The following is a 19,213-nucleotide window of genomic DNA, read 5'->3' as shown; positions in this document are numbered from 1 at the left end:
GGGGATGGTCTTGATTCCTGTCTCCTGTACAATGTCACGAACTTCCATCCATAGTTCATCAGGTATTCTGTCTATCAGATCTAGTCCTTTAATTTTGTATAATAGGCTATCCATTCATCCACCTCATTAGACTGTAGACTCAAATGACTGACTCAGCTGCTTCCCTTTTTATGGCTAAGTAATATTCCATTGTGTATATGTACCACAGCTTCTTTATCCATTCATCTGCCAATGGACATCTAGGTGGCTTCCGTGTTCTAGCTATTGTAAATTGTGCTGCAGTGTACATTGGGGGGCATGTATCTTTTTCAATTTATATTTCCTCAGGTATATGCCTAGTAGTAGGATTGTTGGGTCATATGGTGGTTTTATTTCTAGTTTTTTAAGGAATCTCCATACTGTCTTCCATAGTGTCTGTATCAATCTACATTCTCACCAACACTCCAACAGTGTTCGCTTTTTCCACACCCTCTCCAACATTTATTGCTTGTAGACTTTTTGATATTTGCCATTCTGTTTGGTGTGGGGTGATATCTCACTGTAGTTTTGATTTGTATTTTTCTAATAATTAACTACATTGAGCATCTTTTCATGTGTTCGTTAGCCATCTGTATGTCTTCTTTGGAGAAGTGTCTGTTTAGTTCTTTGGCCCACTTATTGATTGAGTTGTTTATTTTACTGATATTGAGCTACATGAGCTGCTTCTATATTTTAGAGAATAATTCTTTGTCAGTTGTTTCATTTGCTATTATTTCCTCCCATTCTGAAGGCTGCTTTTTCACCTTGCTTATAGTTTCCTTCATTGTGCAAAAGCTTTTAAGTTTAATTAGGTCCCATTTGTTTATTTTCATTTTTATTTCCATTTCTCATAGAGGAGAAATAGTGGGTCTTTGAGCGTCATAGAGGACCTGGCTGTGATTTATGTCAGAGAAAGTTCCACCTATGTTTTCCGCTAGAGTTTTACAGTTTTGGGTCTTATATTTAGGTCTATAATCTATTCTGAGTTTATCTTCATATATGGTGTTAGGAACTGTTCTAATTTCATTCTTTTGCTTGTAGCTGTCCAGTTTTATCAGCACCACATATTGAAGAGGCTATCTTCGCCCCATTGTATGTTCTTGATTCCTTTGTCAAAAATAAGGTACCCATAGCTGCATGAGTTTATTTTTGGGCTTTTCATCTTGTTCCATTGGTCTATATTTCTGTTTTTGTGCCAGTACCATAGTGTCTTGATGACTGTAGCTTTGTAGTATAATCTGAAGTTAGGAAGCTTGATTCCTCCAGCTTCATTCTTCTTTCCCAAGACTGCTTTGATTATTCAGGGTCTTTTGTGTTTCTATATGAATTATGAAATTTTTTGTTCTAGTTCTGTGAAAAATACCATTGATAATTTGATAGGGATTGCATTGAATCTGTAGATTGCATGACATTTTATAGTCATTTTCACATATTGATCCTTCCTACACAGGAACATGAAATATCTTTCCATCTGTTTATGTCATCTTTTATTTCTTTCATCAGTGTCTTATAATTTTCTGTGTACCATTCTTTTGTCTCCTTATGTAGGTTTATCCCTAGGTATTTTATTCTTTTGGTTGCAATGGTGAATGGGATTGATTCCCTAGTTTCTCTTTCTGATTTTTCATCATTAGTATATGGGAATGCAAATGATTTCTGTGTATTGATTTTGTACCCTGTGACTGCTAAATTCACTGATTAGCTCTAGTAATTTTCTGATAGTATATTTAGGATTTTCTATGTATAGTATCATGTCATCTGCAAACAGTGAGAACTTTACTTCTTTTCTGATCTGGATTCCTTTTATTTCTTTTTCTTCTCTGATTGCTATAGCCAGGACTTCCAAAACTATGTTGAATAATAGTGGTGAGAGTTGACACCCTTGTCTTGTTCCTGCTGGGGAATGATTTCAGTTTTTCACTGTTGAGAAGAATGTTTACTGTGGGTTTATCATGTATGGCCTTTAATATTTTGAGGTAGGTTCCTTCTAGGCCCCCTTTTTTCGGAAAAAATTTTAATCATAATTATGTGCTGAATTTTGTCAAAGGCTTTTTCTGCATCTATTGAGATTGCAATATGAAAACCATATTAACCAATTTGTTAATATGGTGTATCACATTGGTTGATTTGCATATATTGAAGAATCTTTGCATCCGTGGAATAAACCCAATTTGATCATGGTGTACGAGCTTTTCAATGTTTGTTGAATTCTGTTTGCTAGAATTTTGTTGAGGAGTTTTGCATCTATGTTCATCAGTGATATTGGCCTGTAATTTTCATTTTTTGTATTGTCTTTGCCTGGTTTTGGTATCAGGGTGATCGTGGCCTCTTAGAATGAATTTGGAAGTGTTCCTTCCTCTGCAATTTTTTGAAAGAGTTTTAGAAGGATAGGCATTAGGTTTTCTCTAAATGTTTGATAGAATTCACCTGTGAAGCCATCTGGCCCTGGGCTTTTGTTTTTGGGGAGAATTTTGATCACACTTTCGATTCAGAGCTTGTAATTGGGTTGTTCATAATTTCTATTTCTTCCTGGCTCAGTCTTAGAAAATTGAACTTCTCTAGGAATCTGTCCATTTCTTTCAGGTTGTCCATTTTATTTCCATATAGATGCTTATATAATCTTTTATAATCCTTTGTATTTCTGCACTGTCTGTTGTAACCTCTCCTTTTCCATTTCTAATTTTGTGGATTTGATTCTCCTCTCTTTTTTTCTTGATGAGTCTGGCTAAAGGTTGTCGATTTTGTTTATCTTCCCAAAGAACCAGCTTTTAGTTTCATTAATCTTTACTATTGTTTCTTCATTTCTTTTTAATTTATTTCTGTTCTAATCTTTATGATATCTTTCCTTCTACTGACTTTGGGGTCTTTTGTTGTTGTTCTTTTTCCTTTTCCAGTTGTTTTGGTGTAAAGTTAGATTTTCTCTTCAATGATTTTCTTGTTTCTTTAGGTTATATTGTATTGCTATAAACTTCCCTCTTAAAACAGCTTTTGCTACATCCCATAGGTTTTGAATTGTTGCATTTTCATTGTCATTTGTTTCTAGGAATTTTTTTTATTTCCCTTTTGATTTCTTAAGTAACCTGCTCATTATTTAGAAACGTATTGTTTATCTCTATGTGTCTGTGTTTTTTACAGTTATTTTCTTGTAATTGATATCTAGTCTCATAGTGTTGTGGTCAGAAAAGATGCTTGATATGATTTCAATTTTCTTAAATTTACTGAGGTTTGATTTGTGACCCAAGATGTGTTCTATCCTGGAGAATGTTCCATGTGCACTTAAGAAGAAAGTGTATTCTTCTGCATTTGAATGGAATGCCCTGAAGACATCAATGAGATCCATCTGGTCTAATGTATCATTTAAGATTGTGTTTCCTTTTTAATTTTCTTTTTGATGATCTGACCTTTGGTGTAAGTGTGATGTTAAAGTCTCCTACTATTATTGTGTTACTGTCAATCTCTCCTTTTTTGTCTGTTAGTGTTTGTCTTATATATTGAGGTGATTCTATGTTGGATGCATAGATATTTACAATATCTATTGCTATGTCTTCCTCTTGGATTGATCCCTTGATCATTATGTAGTGTCCTTCCTGACATTTCCTTCTGGCCTGAAGAGTTTCTGCCAACCGATCAGCTGTTAAATGTATGGGGTTTCCCGTGTATGTTACTTGTTGTTTTTCCATTGCTGCTTTAGTATTCTTTCTTTGTGTTTAATCTTTGTTAGTTTGATTAGTATGTGTCTTGGTGTGTTTCTCCTTTGGTTTATCCTGTATGGAATACCTTATGCTCCTTGGACTTGATTGACTATTTCCTTTCCCAATTTGGGGAAATTTTCAACTATAATGTCTTCAAAAATTTTCTCATACCTTTTCTTTTTCTCTTCTTCTACTGGGACCCCTATAATTTGAATGTTGGTGCATTTAATATTGTCCCGAAAGTCTCTGAGACTATCCTCAGTTCGTTTCATTCTTTTTTCTTTATTCTGCTCTTCAGCAGTTATTTCCACCATTCTATCATCCAGCTCACTTTTCCATTCTTCTGCCTCAGGTATTCTGCTAGTGATTCCTTCAAGAGTATTTTTAATTTCAGTAATTGTGTCATTTGTCTCTGTATGTTTATTCTTTTATTTTAATAGGTCTTTGTTAATTGATACTTGCATTTCCTCCATTTTATTTTTTGAGGTTTTGGATCATCTTTACTATCATTATTCTGAATTCTTTTTCCGGTAGTCTGCCTATTTCCTCTTTATTTATTTGGACTTACATGTTTCTAGATTGTTCCTTCATTTGAACATTATTTCTCTACCTTTTAATTATTTATTTATTTTTAACTTACGGTGTTTGAGGTTTCCTTTTCCCAGGCTTTGATGTTGAACTCTTTCTTCCTTTTGGTTTCTGCCCTCATCAGGTTGGTCCAGTGGTTTTTGTAAGTTTCAGGCAGGCTGTGACTTGTGCTTGTGTTTCTCTAGGAGAAGGTGAGTTGTTTTTTCCCTCTGATGGGCATGGCTGGGAGAGGTGGTAATCCTGTCTGTTGATGATTGGGTTTGTATTTTTTTCTTGTTTGTTGTTTGAATGAGGCATCCTGCACAGAGTGTTACTGGCAGTTGAGTGGTGCTGGGTCTTGCACACAAGTGATTGCCTTTGTGGGTGTTCTCACTATTTGACAGTCCCTAGGGTTAGGAGTTTTCTGGCAATCTAGGGACTTGGAGTCAGCGCACCCACTCAGGGCCTGGGCTCAGGGCCTGGGCTCTGGCCGGGAACAGAGATTCCACAGGTGATGTGCTATGGCATTAAATGGTATTAAAACAAATGCACAAAAGTGAAAAACAAAAGGTGCATCCCAGATATATGGCAATTACAAAATCAGGTAAATAATAACTAAAATAATGGAATATACACACATATATATATATACCCATAAGCAAAACCAAAACAGTCCAAAAAAGATAAATAAATAAAGTATAATAGGTTGACCTTGCAAAGAAAGGAAACAAAAAATGATATCCACCAATTAAGAATAAAACTAACTAAAGTACAAACTGGAAAACATAACTAAAGGAGGGTGCCAACTGGGGAATAAAGCAACAAAAGAGAAAGAAACTGACAAATATGGTGAGAAAAAGAAACAAAGAATAAAAAGCAAAGTTAAGCAGAAGTAGATAAAGAAGATTTGTATACAGTAAAGATTAATTACACTGGGAAAAGAACAGTAAGAAAAGTAAACAAAGGAATAAATCCAGGGAAAAAAATAACAATAAATTTAAAAAATTTTTAAAACAAGAGAAGAAAAAGTAAAAAAAGGAAAACCCCACAGAACTGCAAAAGGCCAATGCAGAGGCAGAATTATATAACAGAAATAAAAAGTGTGATTTAAAAAAATTCTCTAAAGTTTAAATAGATTTAATAGTACTAATAAAAACCATCAACTACAGAAACAGAGTGAAAAGGAGGGGAGGGGAAAAAAAGAAAAAAAATCCAGAAGCAACTACAGAACAAGTCAAAATATAAGAAATGTTTTTCTTGAGTCTCTGGTGTCAGCATCCTTTCTCTCACTGGGAGTCACAGTCCATCTCACCTCCCTAGGATGCCCTTCAACACTGGTCTGGTCTCTGGACCTGCTGTGGTGTCCTCTCAGACTCTAATCTGGTCCTATTCCTGTGTGTTCTTGCCTTCAATGTCCACAGCTGTCAGAACTAGTGTGTTTTCTTTTGTGAGAACTCTCATTGTCCTTTTACATATTCCATAGACACAGAGTCTGCCTAGTGGATTGTGTGGATTTAATCTAGTTTGTACAGCAGATGGGAAGGTTTGGGGTCTTCTTCCTTAGCCACACTGCCCCTGATTTCAACTGTAGTTTTATCTCTACCTCTGCATGTGGGTCATCCAGAAGGGTTTGCTCATGAGGCTGCCCTGGAGGACTTGGTTCTGCCCCAGTGAGGGCCAGCTCTGGAGGTGGCACAGCCGCTTAGGTCACAGGGGCCCTGTCAGCACCAGGTTCTCAAGCGAGCTGGCAGCTAGGGCAGCAGGAAATATCGTGCTCTAGAAGGGTATGGCAACCCACTCTGGTATTCCTGCCGGGAGAGTCTCCTGGGCAGAAAAGCCTGCAGGACACAGTCCACGAGGTCTTAAAGAGTTGGACACGACCAAAGTGACCCAGTGTGCACAGATGCAGGGCCCTTTCTAGCTTCTGGCTGTTCTTTCCCAGGAGGGATCATGCATGGAGGTGGTGCGGTTGCTTGGATCACAGGGACCCTGGCAATGCCGGCTATGCAGGAGCACTGATGTCTATTGTCACAGGAGATATGGTGTTATTAGGGCTTTTTCTTGTCTGTGGCAGCTCTGCCCCAGTGAGGACGGAGCAGGAAGGTGGCGGCGGCACCAAGTGTGCAAGGACACAGACTGCTGCAACCACAGGAGCTATGGCCCTATCAGAGTTTTTTTCTAGCCTCTGGTAGCTGGTGATCTTCGGCTAGTCCTTCTCCATTGCCCTATCCATTCAGGCATTCAGAGGGCTCCGCTGACTTGGGTCCTTCTCTGTTGCTCAGCACTGTCAGGTGCTTGAAGGTCCAGACTCTCTGTTGTTCAGCTGCTGGTGCTGGCCTATGAGAGACAGAGGCTGAAGTGATGGTTCCACCCCTACGCATGACTCAGCAATATCACCTTGCCTCCAAAGCTGCCTGGCTTTCCTTCACAGGCATTTCCTACCACAATCTCCTCCTGCATGTCCCCTCGGGCCATCTCCCTGCCATCAACAGCAGACCTCACCTTGGATTCCTCCACAATCCCTATACTCCAGCTCCCAGCTGCTGTGCCTTCTAAGGCACCCACGTCCCTGACTGGGGTATGTTTGGCTGTGGCAAGGATTGTCTGTGTGATTCTCATTGCATTTAGATTGCCACAGATCAGTTGCTTCACTCTAAGCCTCAACTGTTTTCTCCTATGTCCCAAACAGTTGCCCCAGTGTGAAGAGCAAACCCCTGCTTCAGTTACCCCACCTGCCAGGGGCAGGTCCAGTCCTACTAACTCTTTTTCTCTCTGCTTCCTTCATTCTACTGAGTTTTCTGTGGTTCTATATATTCTTTTCCACTGGTCAGGTGCTACTGCCCACTGTCAGCTGGTGTTCTGTAAGTACTTCTGTGTCTGAAGGTGTATTCCTGATGTATCCACGGAGAGAGATGCACTCCATGTCCACCGACTCCTCCAACATCTTATTCTCTCCATTATAAAGTTTTGACAGTTGTACAGGAGTAGCAAGATGCTGTGTTCTGGAAAGATCCTTTTGGTGACAGGACACGGAATGATCCAGAGTACTAAAGGTTGTTATGAGACAAGCCAGGAGCTTTGGTAATTAGTACATGGTCTAGGTAGGAAGAGGAATCGGGGCAAATATAGAAGTTGAAGAAGGGAAAATGAATCAGAAATGGTTGTCTGGGTTCCCACCTTGAATAAATGAAAGGAGGACCTAAATTAAGAGAAGGTATTGGTATGATAGAGGTAATAGCTCATTTCTGGTCATCGTGAATTTCAGGTGCCAGAAGGTTGAATCCAGCAGGTTGAAAGATGGAGGTCAAATGGGAGGAAGGAGAGAGACACAACTTCTGCAGAAGAGCACCTAGAAAAGACATAGGTAGAGGCGACTTTGGAATAAAATAAACAATATATTAGGCATGCACAGTCTCCCAGTCCCTCGTGGAATCTTATGAAATTTCCAGTAACATCTCTATTAATCCCAACTCTTTTATGTGTGGCTTTGCTTTAGTAAGGAGGAAGTAGTATCCATAAAATGATTTCTTCTGTTTGTTTTCTGACTAATCATGAAAGGGTAAGATAAATATAAAAATATTAAGTAAAACATTATAGTAAGTGATTGATAAGCTTAAATTCATACTACAAAAATGAATATATGAATTTGTTACAGATACTTTTAGATATAAAAGTTTATCTATAGGTCTGTTACTATTGAAAAAGCAAGCTGAGAATGGAGTTACTTGAGGGATGAGTCTTTTGTTATCCTTGGTTTTAAACATGTAACATACAGCTGGACAGAAGTGATAATAGCTCATTGAGTAATGGCCTGAATAAATGGTGTAGAATAATGGCATAGAATAAATGTGCATATCTATCACACATATCAAGTAATATGTATCTTTTTGTGTCTTTTACAGTAAAATACTTCACACAGCCATGGATATAATAAAAATTAAGTTTCAGAGCACCAGAATTTTGACTCTTTCCCCAATTTGATAAATGCTGTACTTGAATACTTTTATTAAGTCATTCATTTAACAAAATAAGTTATAAATTATTTCCTTGAATTATTTTAACACAAGAAAGTTGTGTTAATTTTGGCAATACTTCATTACAGGTGATTACGTTGTCATGACTATATACTTTGAATTGAGTAGAAGAATGGGATACTTCACTATTCAAACATATATTCCTTGTATACTGACTGTGGTTTTATCCTGGGTATCATTCTGGATCAAAAAAGACGCTACACCAGCAAGAACAGCATTAGGTGAGTTTCAAAAAAGTCTCCTACCATTTTGCGTAATTTTAATGTAGAAGTATATTCATAAAAATACTTTCAATGAAAAAGACTCGGTTCAAATGTAACTGATCTAATTTGAGGGCTGCTTGATTATTTTATTTATTTTTAAGTAGATGAATTAGATTTTTTCTTCCTGACAATAGAATTCTATGTGTACCACTTAAGTTGAGGTTAGGTGTTCAAAATAAATTGCATCATACTGTACTGTGCTCAACGGATGATGTCATTAAAAATGTAGTCATGTTCTGAAACCTGCCACACTCAAAAGTCTCCTTAGGTCAGTGAATGGAAATAGAACAGTGTATAGAGATAGAACAGTGTATGGAAATAATCAGTAAAACAATCTTTCAGTAAAAGAAGTACTGCTTGTCTAGAGCAAATTTACCAGCAAACAAGAAGATTATTATTCTTTTCAGCTATAATTTACACATTAAAGCTCAAAGTCTTTTCATAAATTTTTCTCTGGTACCCAAAATTCTCTTAATAAAACATTAAATTTCACTGGTTTTAGAATTGTAGTGCATGTTTTATATCAGTTTTTCTTTATGGTAGGAATTTTGCCTAACTTTCTATATTTTGATTTGTTAATAATGTATGATATATAGTTCTTTCCAACAGCACTCCCACAATTTCTTTTGGAAATCAAGCTACCTCAATATAAAAAACTGCAAAATCTTGTATATTACATTGTACCACTTCTGTAGGTTTTTTAATTCATGTTTGTTTAACAGCGCAGTACTTTCTGAACAAGGTATATTAGCCTTTAATATCTTCTGTCCTGTGGAAAATTCTTCAAGAGATGGAAATACCAGACCAACTTACCTGCCTCCTGACAAACCTGTATGTAGGTCAAGAAGCAACAGTTAGAACCCGACATGGAACAAAGGACTGATTGCAAATTGGGAAAAGAGTGTGTTAAGGCTGTATATTGTCACCCTGCTTATTTAAATTCTACACAGAGTACATCATGCGAAATGCCAGGCTGGATGAAGCACAAGCTGGAATCAAGATTGCCGGGAGAAACATCAATAACCTCAGATATGCAGATGACACTACCCTTATGGCAGAAAGCAAAGAGGAACTAAAGAGCCTCTTGATGAAAGTGAAAGAGGAGAGTGAAAAAGCTGGCTTAAAATGCAACATTCAAAAAAAAGAAGATCATGGCATTGGGTCCCATCATTTCATTGCAAATAAATGGGAAAACAGTGGAAACAGTGACAGCCTTTCTTTTCTTGGGCTCCAAAATCACTGCAGATGGTGACTGCAGCCATGAAATTAAAAGGCACTTGCTCCTTGGAAGAAAAGCTATGACCAACTGAGACAGCATATTAAAAAGCAGAAACATTACTTTGCCAACAAAAGTCCTTCTAGTCAAAGCTATGGTTTTCCCAGAAATCATGTATGGATGTAAGAGTTGGGCCATAAAGAAAGTTGAGTGCTGAAAAATTGATTCTTTTGAACTGTGGTGTTGGAGAAGACTCTTGAGAGTCCCATGGAATGCAAGGAGATCAAACCAGTCAATCCTAAAGGAAATCAGTCCTGAATATTCATTGGAAGGACTGATGCTGAAACTGAAGCTCCTTCTTTGGCCACCTGATGTGGAGAGCTGACTCATTGGGAAGTACCATGATGCTGGAAAAGATTGAAAGCAGGAGGAGAAGGGGACAACAGAGGATGAGATGATTGGATGGCATCACCAACTCAATGGGCATGAGTTTGAGAAAGCTCTGGAAATTGGTGATGGACAGGGAGGCCTGGCATGCTACAGTCCATGGGGCTGTAAAGAGTGAACTGAACTGAACTGACCCTCTGCCCAATATTGGTTTTGCATTCTTATAGAAAGTACATGCTAAATCAGCTGACAAAGGTATAACATAAATTTAGTAACTATTCTTGAGGTTATGACCTCACAGTGACAAATTCAAATGTCATAGTGAGTATGACTTTAAAGACCAGCTTCAAAACAGAGTAATATGTCTGCACAACTTGAAACTATGCAAGTCCTATCAAAGAGTAGCCATCATGGCATTAAGAGGACAGAGATACTAGAAATATACCATGCTTGCAGGTAATAGATTTGCTGACCAGAAGAGTGGAGAAATCTCAACACTAATATATTTAGTTGAGACACCTGAAGGGCTCTGTTTAATAAAGGAATACTCTAGACTTCCTTTAAATGAAACAAATCATGCCATGACAAGATCAAGCAAAACCACCAGTAAATCAACTGTTTATTATAAGAAAGAATTCAACATTCTTTTTAAAAAATGACATAGTCCATCATGTATCATCTACAATATTGTATATACAGTAAAAAAAATTACTAGACTTTCTAAAAAGCAGGTAATTGTGATCCATGATCAAGAAAAAAGTCAACATTAAAATGCAACTCTGGTGTTGAATCAGCAGATATGGGCTTTAAAGCAGCTATTATAACAGTGTTCAAGAATTAAAAAGAAAATACAATGTTAGTGAATGACCAGATGGATAATACCAACAAATGAATTTCTTAAAAATGAAGTTCTAGAATAAAGTGTATAATAGTCAAATTGAAAATAATCACTAAGTGAGTTTAAGAGCAGATTGAAGATGCTGGGGGAGGGGCAGGTGGGAGAGATCATGTACAATTGACCATCATGTAAAATTTATCTAATTAGAATAAGATATGAATAAAAAATGATTTTAAAGAATTAACAGAGCCTCAGTGATCTGTGGGACAATATAGAGATGTATAACACAACTTCAACTGGTACTCCAAAATGAAAAGAGAAAAAGAATCAGGTTTAAAAATTTTTGAAGAAATTTAGTAAAAATACACAAATTTATTGAAAGTGAAAGTGAAAGTGAAGTCGCTCAGTCGTGTCCCGTTCTTTGCGACCCCATGGACGGTAGACTACCAGTGTCCTCTGTTCATGGGATTTTCCAGGCAAGAATACTGGAGTGGGCTGCCATTTCCTTCTCCAGGAGATCTTCCCGACCCAGGGATCAAACCCAGATCTCCCACATTACAGGCAGACACTTTACCATCTGAGCCACCAGGGAAGCCCTACCTACAAATTCTTTAGACATAACATGGTCACCACATTTTTGAAAACGTTAAATTGAACATTTATTACAAAATCTGTATTTTTCATAAAAATTTACCCGCCATCAGTGTATGCTTTTCAAATTTACAGTGCATTTCTACAAAAAGTATCACAACTTTCCCACCTGCAATGAGAGCCTGACATTCTGTTTTCACTGTACTGATTAAAGAAACTGATTGAAAGAGGGTGAGTGGCTTTATACGACCAAATGGTGAGAAGGCCCAGAGCAGCGCTGAAGGCTTTGACTTCTAGTTCAATGTCCTGTGCACCTGACCAAGCTGTTCATGCTGTTCTATTTGACTTGTTCTTCAATTTCTTGCTGATTGACAGACCAGGGAGACACTAAACAGGAGCTGTGATGCTACTGCAAAGATGGGAACTAATGTGCATTCATCTGTCATGTCTACCTGATCTTTCTATCACATATATATCTCTTAAATTTGCTCCACAGTCTTTGATTAAATCTTTAGTGTTGGCCAACATATATGAAATAAAGTCAGATTAATACTGTGATTAGTTAACTAATTAACCAATGAATCAATGCACTCATAAAAAGCATTTATTGAAATGGTTAGAATGCTAGACATGGTGCTATGTAATGGGCAAGAAAGGGTGAGCAAGATACAGTTTTGCTTTCAGAGATCTCACATTCTATTCAGGGAGACAGACCACAGAGACATATGCAATTCTCTGTGATAATACAAAAAATGAGGCACATAGAATGTATAGGAATACTGAACATGTGTGTATTATTAGCTCTGCCTGGAGTACTATAAAGTGATTTGCCTCAGAAGAAGTGGTATTTCAGCTGAGTCTTCAAAAAAAGTGAGTTTACAAATTGCATAGAGAAGGAGATATAAGACAGGAAATAGTTTACCTGGGCAGAGAAAAGTGTGAGATGAGGAACAAAGTATAGGGGACTGCAAACCTCACTTTCATTAAAAATATATTTAAAAGACAAAATGTCAAACAGTACAAAAATTACTGAATAAGTGGAATGATATCAACTTAATTCATATCTTTTAATGTTATTGTGAAGACTATAATAAAATATATTATGGAAATGTTGCTTATCATATTATATATACAGTACAATTAAAAGTATTATTACATTCACGCAATGTCAAGAAGGAGGATTCACATAAAAATAAAGCACTGTGTGGAATGGAGGGATTCTCTTTGGCTTCTTTTACAACTTGCTGTGTGTCCCCTGTGCAGGCATCACCACAGTGCTGACCATGACCACGCTCAGCACCATAGCCAGGAAGTCCTTACCCCGTGTCTCCTACGTGACCGCCATGGACCTGTTCGTGACTGTGTGCTTCTTATTTGTCTTTGCTGCTCTGATGGAGTATGCTACCCTCAACTACTATTCAAGCTGTAGAAAACCAACTACCACCAAGAAAAAAACATCGGTGAGTTCCAGTAGCAAAGATTTTCTCAGAAGGTAGTAGAAGAATATTTTGAGGTAAACCCTTCTTACTCATAAGGATTTTACACAACATGATATAAATAGTTAATTTAATAAGACTTTTAAAAAACAAGATAGGTATTCAGAAGATATGAATGTGACTGTGAAGCACTCTTCAGCTTCACCTACCAGTGGCATGGACTGATGTAATCACACCTTAAAGGTTATTCTTTACCAGAGTGCTCTGTTATACAGATTCCATGGCACTTTTCAATTGCTTTTTCTGCTTTCCTTGTAGTTACTACATGCAGATTCCTCAAGATGGATTCATGAAAGGATAAGCCTACAAGCCCCCTCTGTACGTATAGCACTGCAAGTCTAAATTTTTCTGAGAAATCTGTGTAAACTACAATTGAAAAATATTATTGTTTACATATGCATCTATTGAAGACCAAAGAGTAATGCATGTACTCCCTAAAACATGAATTTACAAAGGAATGTTCAACTTAGAAAATTTGGAAAATAAAAGGAAAAAAATCATTTCTACTCAGGGATTAACGTATAGCATACATATTTCTGTAACTCAAAATTATATTCTGAATACATTTCTTGGTCAAAATATTAATGTGTAGGATCATTTTAATGATTGCATCATATGTTCATGATTTATGCACACACAGACAATCTTGGCTGGACACTGGGCTAATCCACAACTTTTCACTTTTAAACATATTTTTATCACTACAGTTTTGTACATACTTGTGACTATTTTCTTAGTATTAATTCCTAGAAGCAGAATGCCTGGGCCAAAGAATTGCATGTTTTTTTCCAAATCGTATTCCAGCAGTTTTGCTAGCAGTGTGAATCACTCACTGCCCAGTGTGGGTCACTCTCCCTGCATTTAGTTAGATAGTTGAATATACAAACAACTCCTACAAACTATTCCTATTGGCATTGCTTTGATTATTGATAAAGTTTAATATATTTCTTACTTGTTTATTTTTGATTTTCACATATTCCTGTGAATTGCTTTTTCTGTCCATTAATTTTTATAAAAATTTTTGTATACTTTTGATAACATTTTTATCCCTTTAGTTTTTTAAAGTAGCAATCTGCCAGTTATATTTATTGTATTTTATACAATGTAAAATTTATATAATCACATATAGAATATATTAGGGATATTAATCTGTTTTTTTGCGTAGTTTTTATTTCAGATTTCATTAGCAATGCTGTCACTGCAATTTCTTGTACTTTTTTCCACATGCAGTGTCTTCAATCTCCTGTTGTCAAATCTATCAACATTTCCTTTTGTGGTATCTGCCTCTTGTGTCCTGCTTGGAAGTCCTTTCCTATCTTCAGAATGACGTAGCTCTCCCTGACTTTCTTTTGAGTGCTAACTCTGTTTGACAACATATTCTAAGTACTTTCATTTATCAACTCATTCTATCTTCACAAAAACCCACTCTGCTGACAAGGACACTGAGATGTGGAAAAGTAAAGTCCTATAAGTATTGACTGAACCTTCACAATTTAAAAAATTGTTGTATTTAATTGTTAGTGTTACCTGAATTTTTAGTATACAGCTTAATGTAAGACCCTATTGAAAAATTGAAAAACATGTCTTTAAATCATTTATTGTGAGCTACCACTTTTACCATATAACAACTTTTATTTTAATTATTTTTATTCCTTTGTACATAACAAGTCATAAATTGCACTGAATGTTTTATGCCCACCCGTACACGATAGGTGGTTTTCTAGCTGCTAATCAGCATCTTACGTTCAGTTCATTTCAGTCAATTTCATCAGGAGATCGTATAATTATCTATACTCTGCAAGTATGTATCGTTATAGTTCTGACAGAATTGAAGCCATTTTTCTAGCTGTGGGAAGCCACAGTGAACATAGATTTTGCCAGCAAATGCTGCCAAATAGCAAGAGACTAAAAGGTAATAGGAAGGGGTGGAAGTAGGGGATGCTAAATAACAGAGACAAGTCAGAACAAATAGTCTGAGGCCCAGAAAATACATTATCACACACAGCCAGGGGGCTAAGAGTGGAGGAAGAAATATTGACATCTTTGGTATAGAAATGAAATAAAAGTAATAAAGAATCTTTTAACATAGAGAAAAAAATAGCCACAAAACTAGAAGAAATTTTTAAGCTGGAAAATGTAATGACCCTAAAGAAAGTACATACAAAAACAATTCACAGAAAGGGCTCCAGGCCAGCTGGCAAGACATAATCAGAGAGCCTTCAACAGGAGTTCAGAAGACAAAAAAACTGGGGTTTTTCTACTGTTGGATGATAATGTCTTCAGTTCTATTCTGAAATATCTACAGCATTCGGTTAGTTCAGGGGCCACTCTCCCCAAAAAGGAAAAGCAGAGATGAACAGCCTCTCAGTAACCAGGGGCAGGAGCTGGCTCCCTGAGGGTCATATGTTGCTTTGGGGCAAGTTGTCCAAACAGTTCTGTGCCTCAGTTAGCTAACCCATAAAATGCAAGGCTAGTCCACTCTGAGTATGCAGTAGTACTTGCTGCCCAGGAAGCTCAGTGGTTCTGAGGAAGTCAAGAAACTGCATTATACAAAGAAGTAAAACAGGAGTGAGTCAGGCAGGAATCAGCTGGGCTGAAGACGACCCTCGAGATTCATTAATTAAAATCTGTATTTGGGGCATAGTTTGAAATTATCTTGACAAATGGGAGAACTGCATTTAAAGAAGTACTTAAACAATTTAACATATGGCTATTTACAGTTCTTAACATTATAAGTCTTATTTCGATATTGTAATATGTCATTTTGCAACAGTGAGCTGTAAAGATATAACTAGAGATCTCTTATTATTTGTTTCCATGATCATGGGATTTGAGTTCTCTAAATGAAGAAGTGAAGTATATAGTTTTCTCTTGTCCCAGAAATCGTACACTTTTTAGCCTGTTACCTCGTTGGGCATCCTTTGAATCTCTAGTGAGCTGTCTCCATCCCTCCAGAGACTTCTGAGGCCCATTTTGAGTCAGCTCCTTGTGTTGGCCCTGCCTGCTTGTAATGGCTGGACATCTTTGCGTGACACTACACAGGTACAAAAGGTTGAAGAAATAAAAGCATGAAAATCAGGCTGAACACGGTCAAAACACATGTACAATTATTACTTAATAAGTGCAGCTTTTTCTAATTGGAGATTATCAAAAAGAAACAAATTCCTCAAATGCACCGGAGTCGAGTCAGGAATTTGCTTTTCTCAGCAAACTTCCAGGTGAAATTTACGCCCACTCAGGTTTAAGAACCATTAACCTGGAGAACATGTACCTACACTAGAACCTGAGGGACGCCAAGGTTTTTATTTCTTCCCATTGTGTAGAACTGTAGAAGAAAGTAGACAGCTGCACCATGGCCCCCTGACTGGCTATCGGCCCAGAGCATCTTGATTTAGGTTAGTCCTCACACAGACATTTCCCAATGAAAAGGATGCCCCAAAGGCTATCAGTAGTGACACTGAAGGCTCTACACTTCTGCTTGCTTCTCTCTGACTTGACTCCACACAGCTAGAAAAATATCCACTCAATGTAATATCTGGAAGTAGAAGGAAAAAGGTGCCATATTTCCTTATAATTATGGGTTTTGATTATATATGTATATATATATATATATATATAGTATTCATGATGAATTATATATATATATATATATATATATATATATATAGTATTCATGATGAATTCTGAAAAGCCTCTCTCCCAGCATTAAGCAAAGGGCTTGTGTGCCTCCCTCTCCCTTGATTTCAGCCTCCATTGACACACAGTTTCCTTTGACACCTCAGATCCTCAGTTCCTGCAGCATAAATAAAATTAGAGCAGAAAGACAACTATGGTTTTTAGTTTTCATACATTATGCAGTCAAACTTAGAAAATTTTCCTCTCTAGATGGACAGGGAAGCCTGGCGTGCTGCAGTCCATGAGGTTGCAAGAGTCGGATGTGACTGAGTGATTGAGTGACTAAACTGAACTGAACTGAACTGAACTGATTCTCTCTAAAAACTTCTATTTAGTACACAGTTCTAGGTGTATGGGAGAGTTCTTCAAATGCCTGAAGAATTGACAAGTCTATTTGAAGCCATTACTCAGGCTAAGAATGATTCCTCTCGTTTATGAGTGACTATAAGTCATCCTCTCTCCTTATCTGCTCCATATTGAATTCTCCACATCAGGAAGAGAGCTTGTGAAGTAGAAAACAAAACATTCCAATTGTATACAATTTTTGACTGTCTAGAGATGACAAGCAATGTCTAGTACTCACACACTGAAAGCTCATTTTTTTTAACCTGAATTACATGGAACAAGAAGATTCTCTCTTATTATTCCTATATACCATAGCTGTTTTACTACTTGCTAATTAGAAAGAAAAGAAATTTATTTCTCCACAAGTTGATATAAGTATTTTTAACATTTGAAGTATTGTATATAATGTCTGGGCATATATACTCCAAATCAGCAGAGAAGTCGGCAGAACAGGGACTTGAAATGTCTAGCACACATTTGAAAAAATGCTGAGTCTCCCTTATCAGTAATCTGAGAAACACAAGTTTCAAAAACTGAACTCTAGTTTTTTGTTGTTTCATTAGATTTGCAAAGAATGAACTCTCCATAGCAGGGATGGGGGAGCAGGCATGGAGCATAGCATTGTCATCATTATTTGTGGACAGGCATAAGATACTTACTGCTTGATTCATCTCGAGCTGTTCTTGATGCATTTCATGATGATTTTTGTGTTGTTCTTGTTGTCTGCAGAACTATTCTCTCCTTGACATGAGGCCACCACCACCCGTAACAGTTACTCTAAACAATTCCATGTACTGGCAAGAATTAGAAGATACCTGTGTCTATGAGTGTTTGGATGGCAAAGACTGTCAGAGCTTCTTCTGCTGCTATGAAGAATGCAAATCAGGATCTTGGAGAAAAGGACATATTCACTTAGACATCTTGGAGCTGGACTCATACTCACGGGTCTTTTTCCCTACATCATTCCTGCTCTTCAACTTGGTTTATTGGGTGGGATACCTCTATCTCTAACTCTTCTTCCAGGTGATAAGTGAAGAGTGTTAGATTCCCCTCTAAACTTTCACCGTCCCCAGACCAGTAGTGACTAACTGGAATAGCAAGGAAAGACACTGCTCAGTTTATCTGAAATACATCACTTTTGAGCAGTGTAGGACTATGTGCCAAATATTTCTATTACATATTTCAAACCCACAGATACATGCGTGTGCACACACAAGTTAACTGAGTTTTAAAGTGATCTTCTTGCTAATCTTTTACTGAATCTGTAGCTTGGTGATATTTATAAATGTGTTTTGGATATTGGAAGCAGCTCCCAATTTTCCTTTGTGAAGAAATCTGTGAAACGTCCAAGCGAATATCTGAGAACCTCTCTCAGACTCCACTATTTCCTGTATTTTCACTTGGGCTCTCGCAGCGCTGGCGCCCATTTGCGCAGAGTCGCTGCTGACTGAGGCTCACGCTGACCTCAGCCACTGGCAGTCTGAGTTCAAGTGTGAACTGCAGTGAGTTACCACCCGGTTTCCTGTCTCCATGGCCTCTTTGCTCTCTTTTATCTAATAACCTCACCCTGAGTTTGGAAAGGTTATGTCTGTTTCATCCACAAGTTTTCAGTTGAGGAAACAGTCTGATTTTCAGAATTCTCATGTTGCTGAAGTCAAAGATGTTTACTATCTCTGAACATCATAAATTCAACATTTTATCCTAAGAATTGTGTTTTACTAGACCAGGAGGCAACCCCAGAGTATACTCTATTATAGGTTCAATGATTATCTTTACCTTGCAACAAAGGTATATAGCATTCACAAGATTTGGTTTTGAAATTGTTTTCCAGAGTGTGAAAGAATTGTAGATAAAATTTGTACAAATTTTTCTTAGTGAATATTAACTTTCAAGTCATCAATTTTAGATGCAAAACAATGGGTCATGGCTATCATCAGTGATATATTTTGATGAAAAAATTATTTTATATTTTGGAATAAGGGTAGGTAGCAAGATTCTAAAGGAAAAGAAACCTTAAAATTATTACTCTTTTGATATTTTTATAACACAAAGCAAACTTGCTTATTGATGTTAGTTCTTTGTTATAACTGG

General features: G+C 37.1%; 1 protein-coding gene across 11 annotated transcripts in view; it reads left to right on the top strand.

The window, feature by feature from the left end:
* The window catches only part of GABRG3 (gamma-aminobutyric acid type A receptor subunit gamma3), a 681,490-nt gene extending 663,067 nt beyond the window's left edge, over nucleotides 1-18,423 (top strand). For 8 of the 11 annotated variants that reach the window (XM_081551391.1, XM_081551395.1, XM_081551396.1 and 5 more), the window contains 4 exons: nucleotides 8,380-8,532; nucleotides 12,870-13,066; nucleotides 13,361-13,420; nucleotides 17,852-18,423. In XM_081551391.1, the coding sequence (XP_081407517.1) occupies nucleotides 8,380-8,532; nucleotides 12,870-13,066; nucleotides 13,361-13,420; nucleotides 17,852-18,133 (692 nt within the window). In that variant the 3' untranslated portion in view covers nucleotides 18,134-18,423. Of the gene's footprint in view, nucleotides 1-3,739; nucleotides 3,760-8,379; nucleotides 8,533-12,869; nucleotides 13,067-13,360; nucleotides 13,421-17,851 lie in introns of all 11 variants that reach the window. The other 3 variants (XM_081551401.1, XM_081551402.1, XM_081551392.1) reach the window with 2 other exon arrangements.
* The last annotated feature ends 790 nt before the right edge of the window (nucleotides 18,424-19,213 follow it).

The sequence above is a fragment of the Giraffa tippelskirchi genome, chromosome 12, assembly GCF_054371585.1.
Source record: "Giraffa tippelskirchi isolate mGirTip1 chromosome 12, T2T-mGirTip1v1.2.pri, whole genome shotgun sequence".
NCBI lineage: Eukaryota > Metazoa > Chordata > Mammalia > Artiodactyla > Giraffidae > Giraffa > Giraffa tippelskirchi.
The sequence above is the reverse complement of the archived record's forward strand: the minus strand, read 5'-3'. Positions and strand labels throughout refer to the sequence as shown.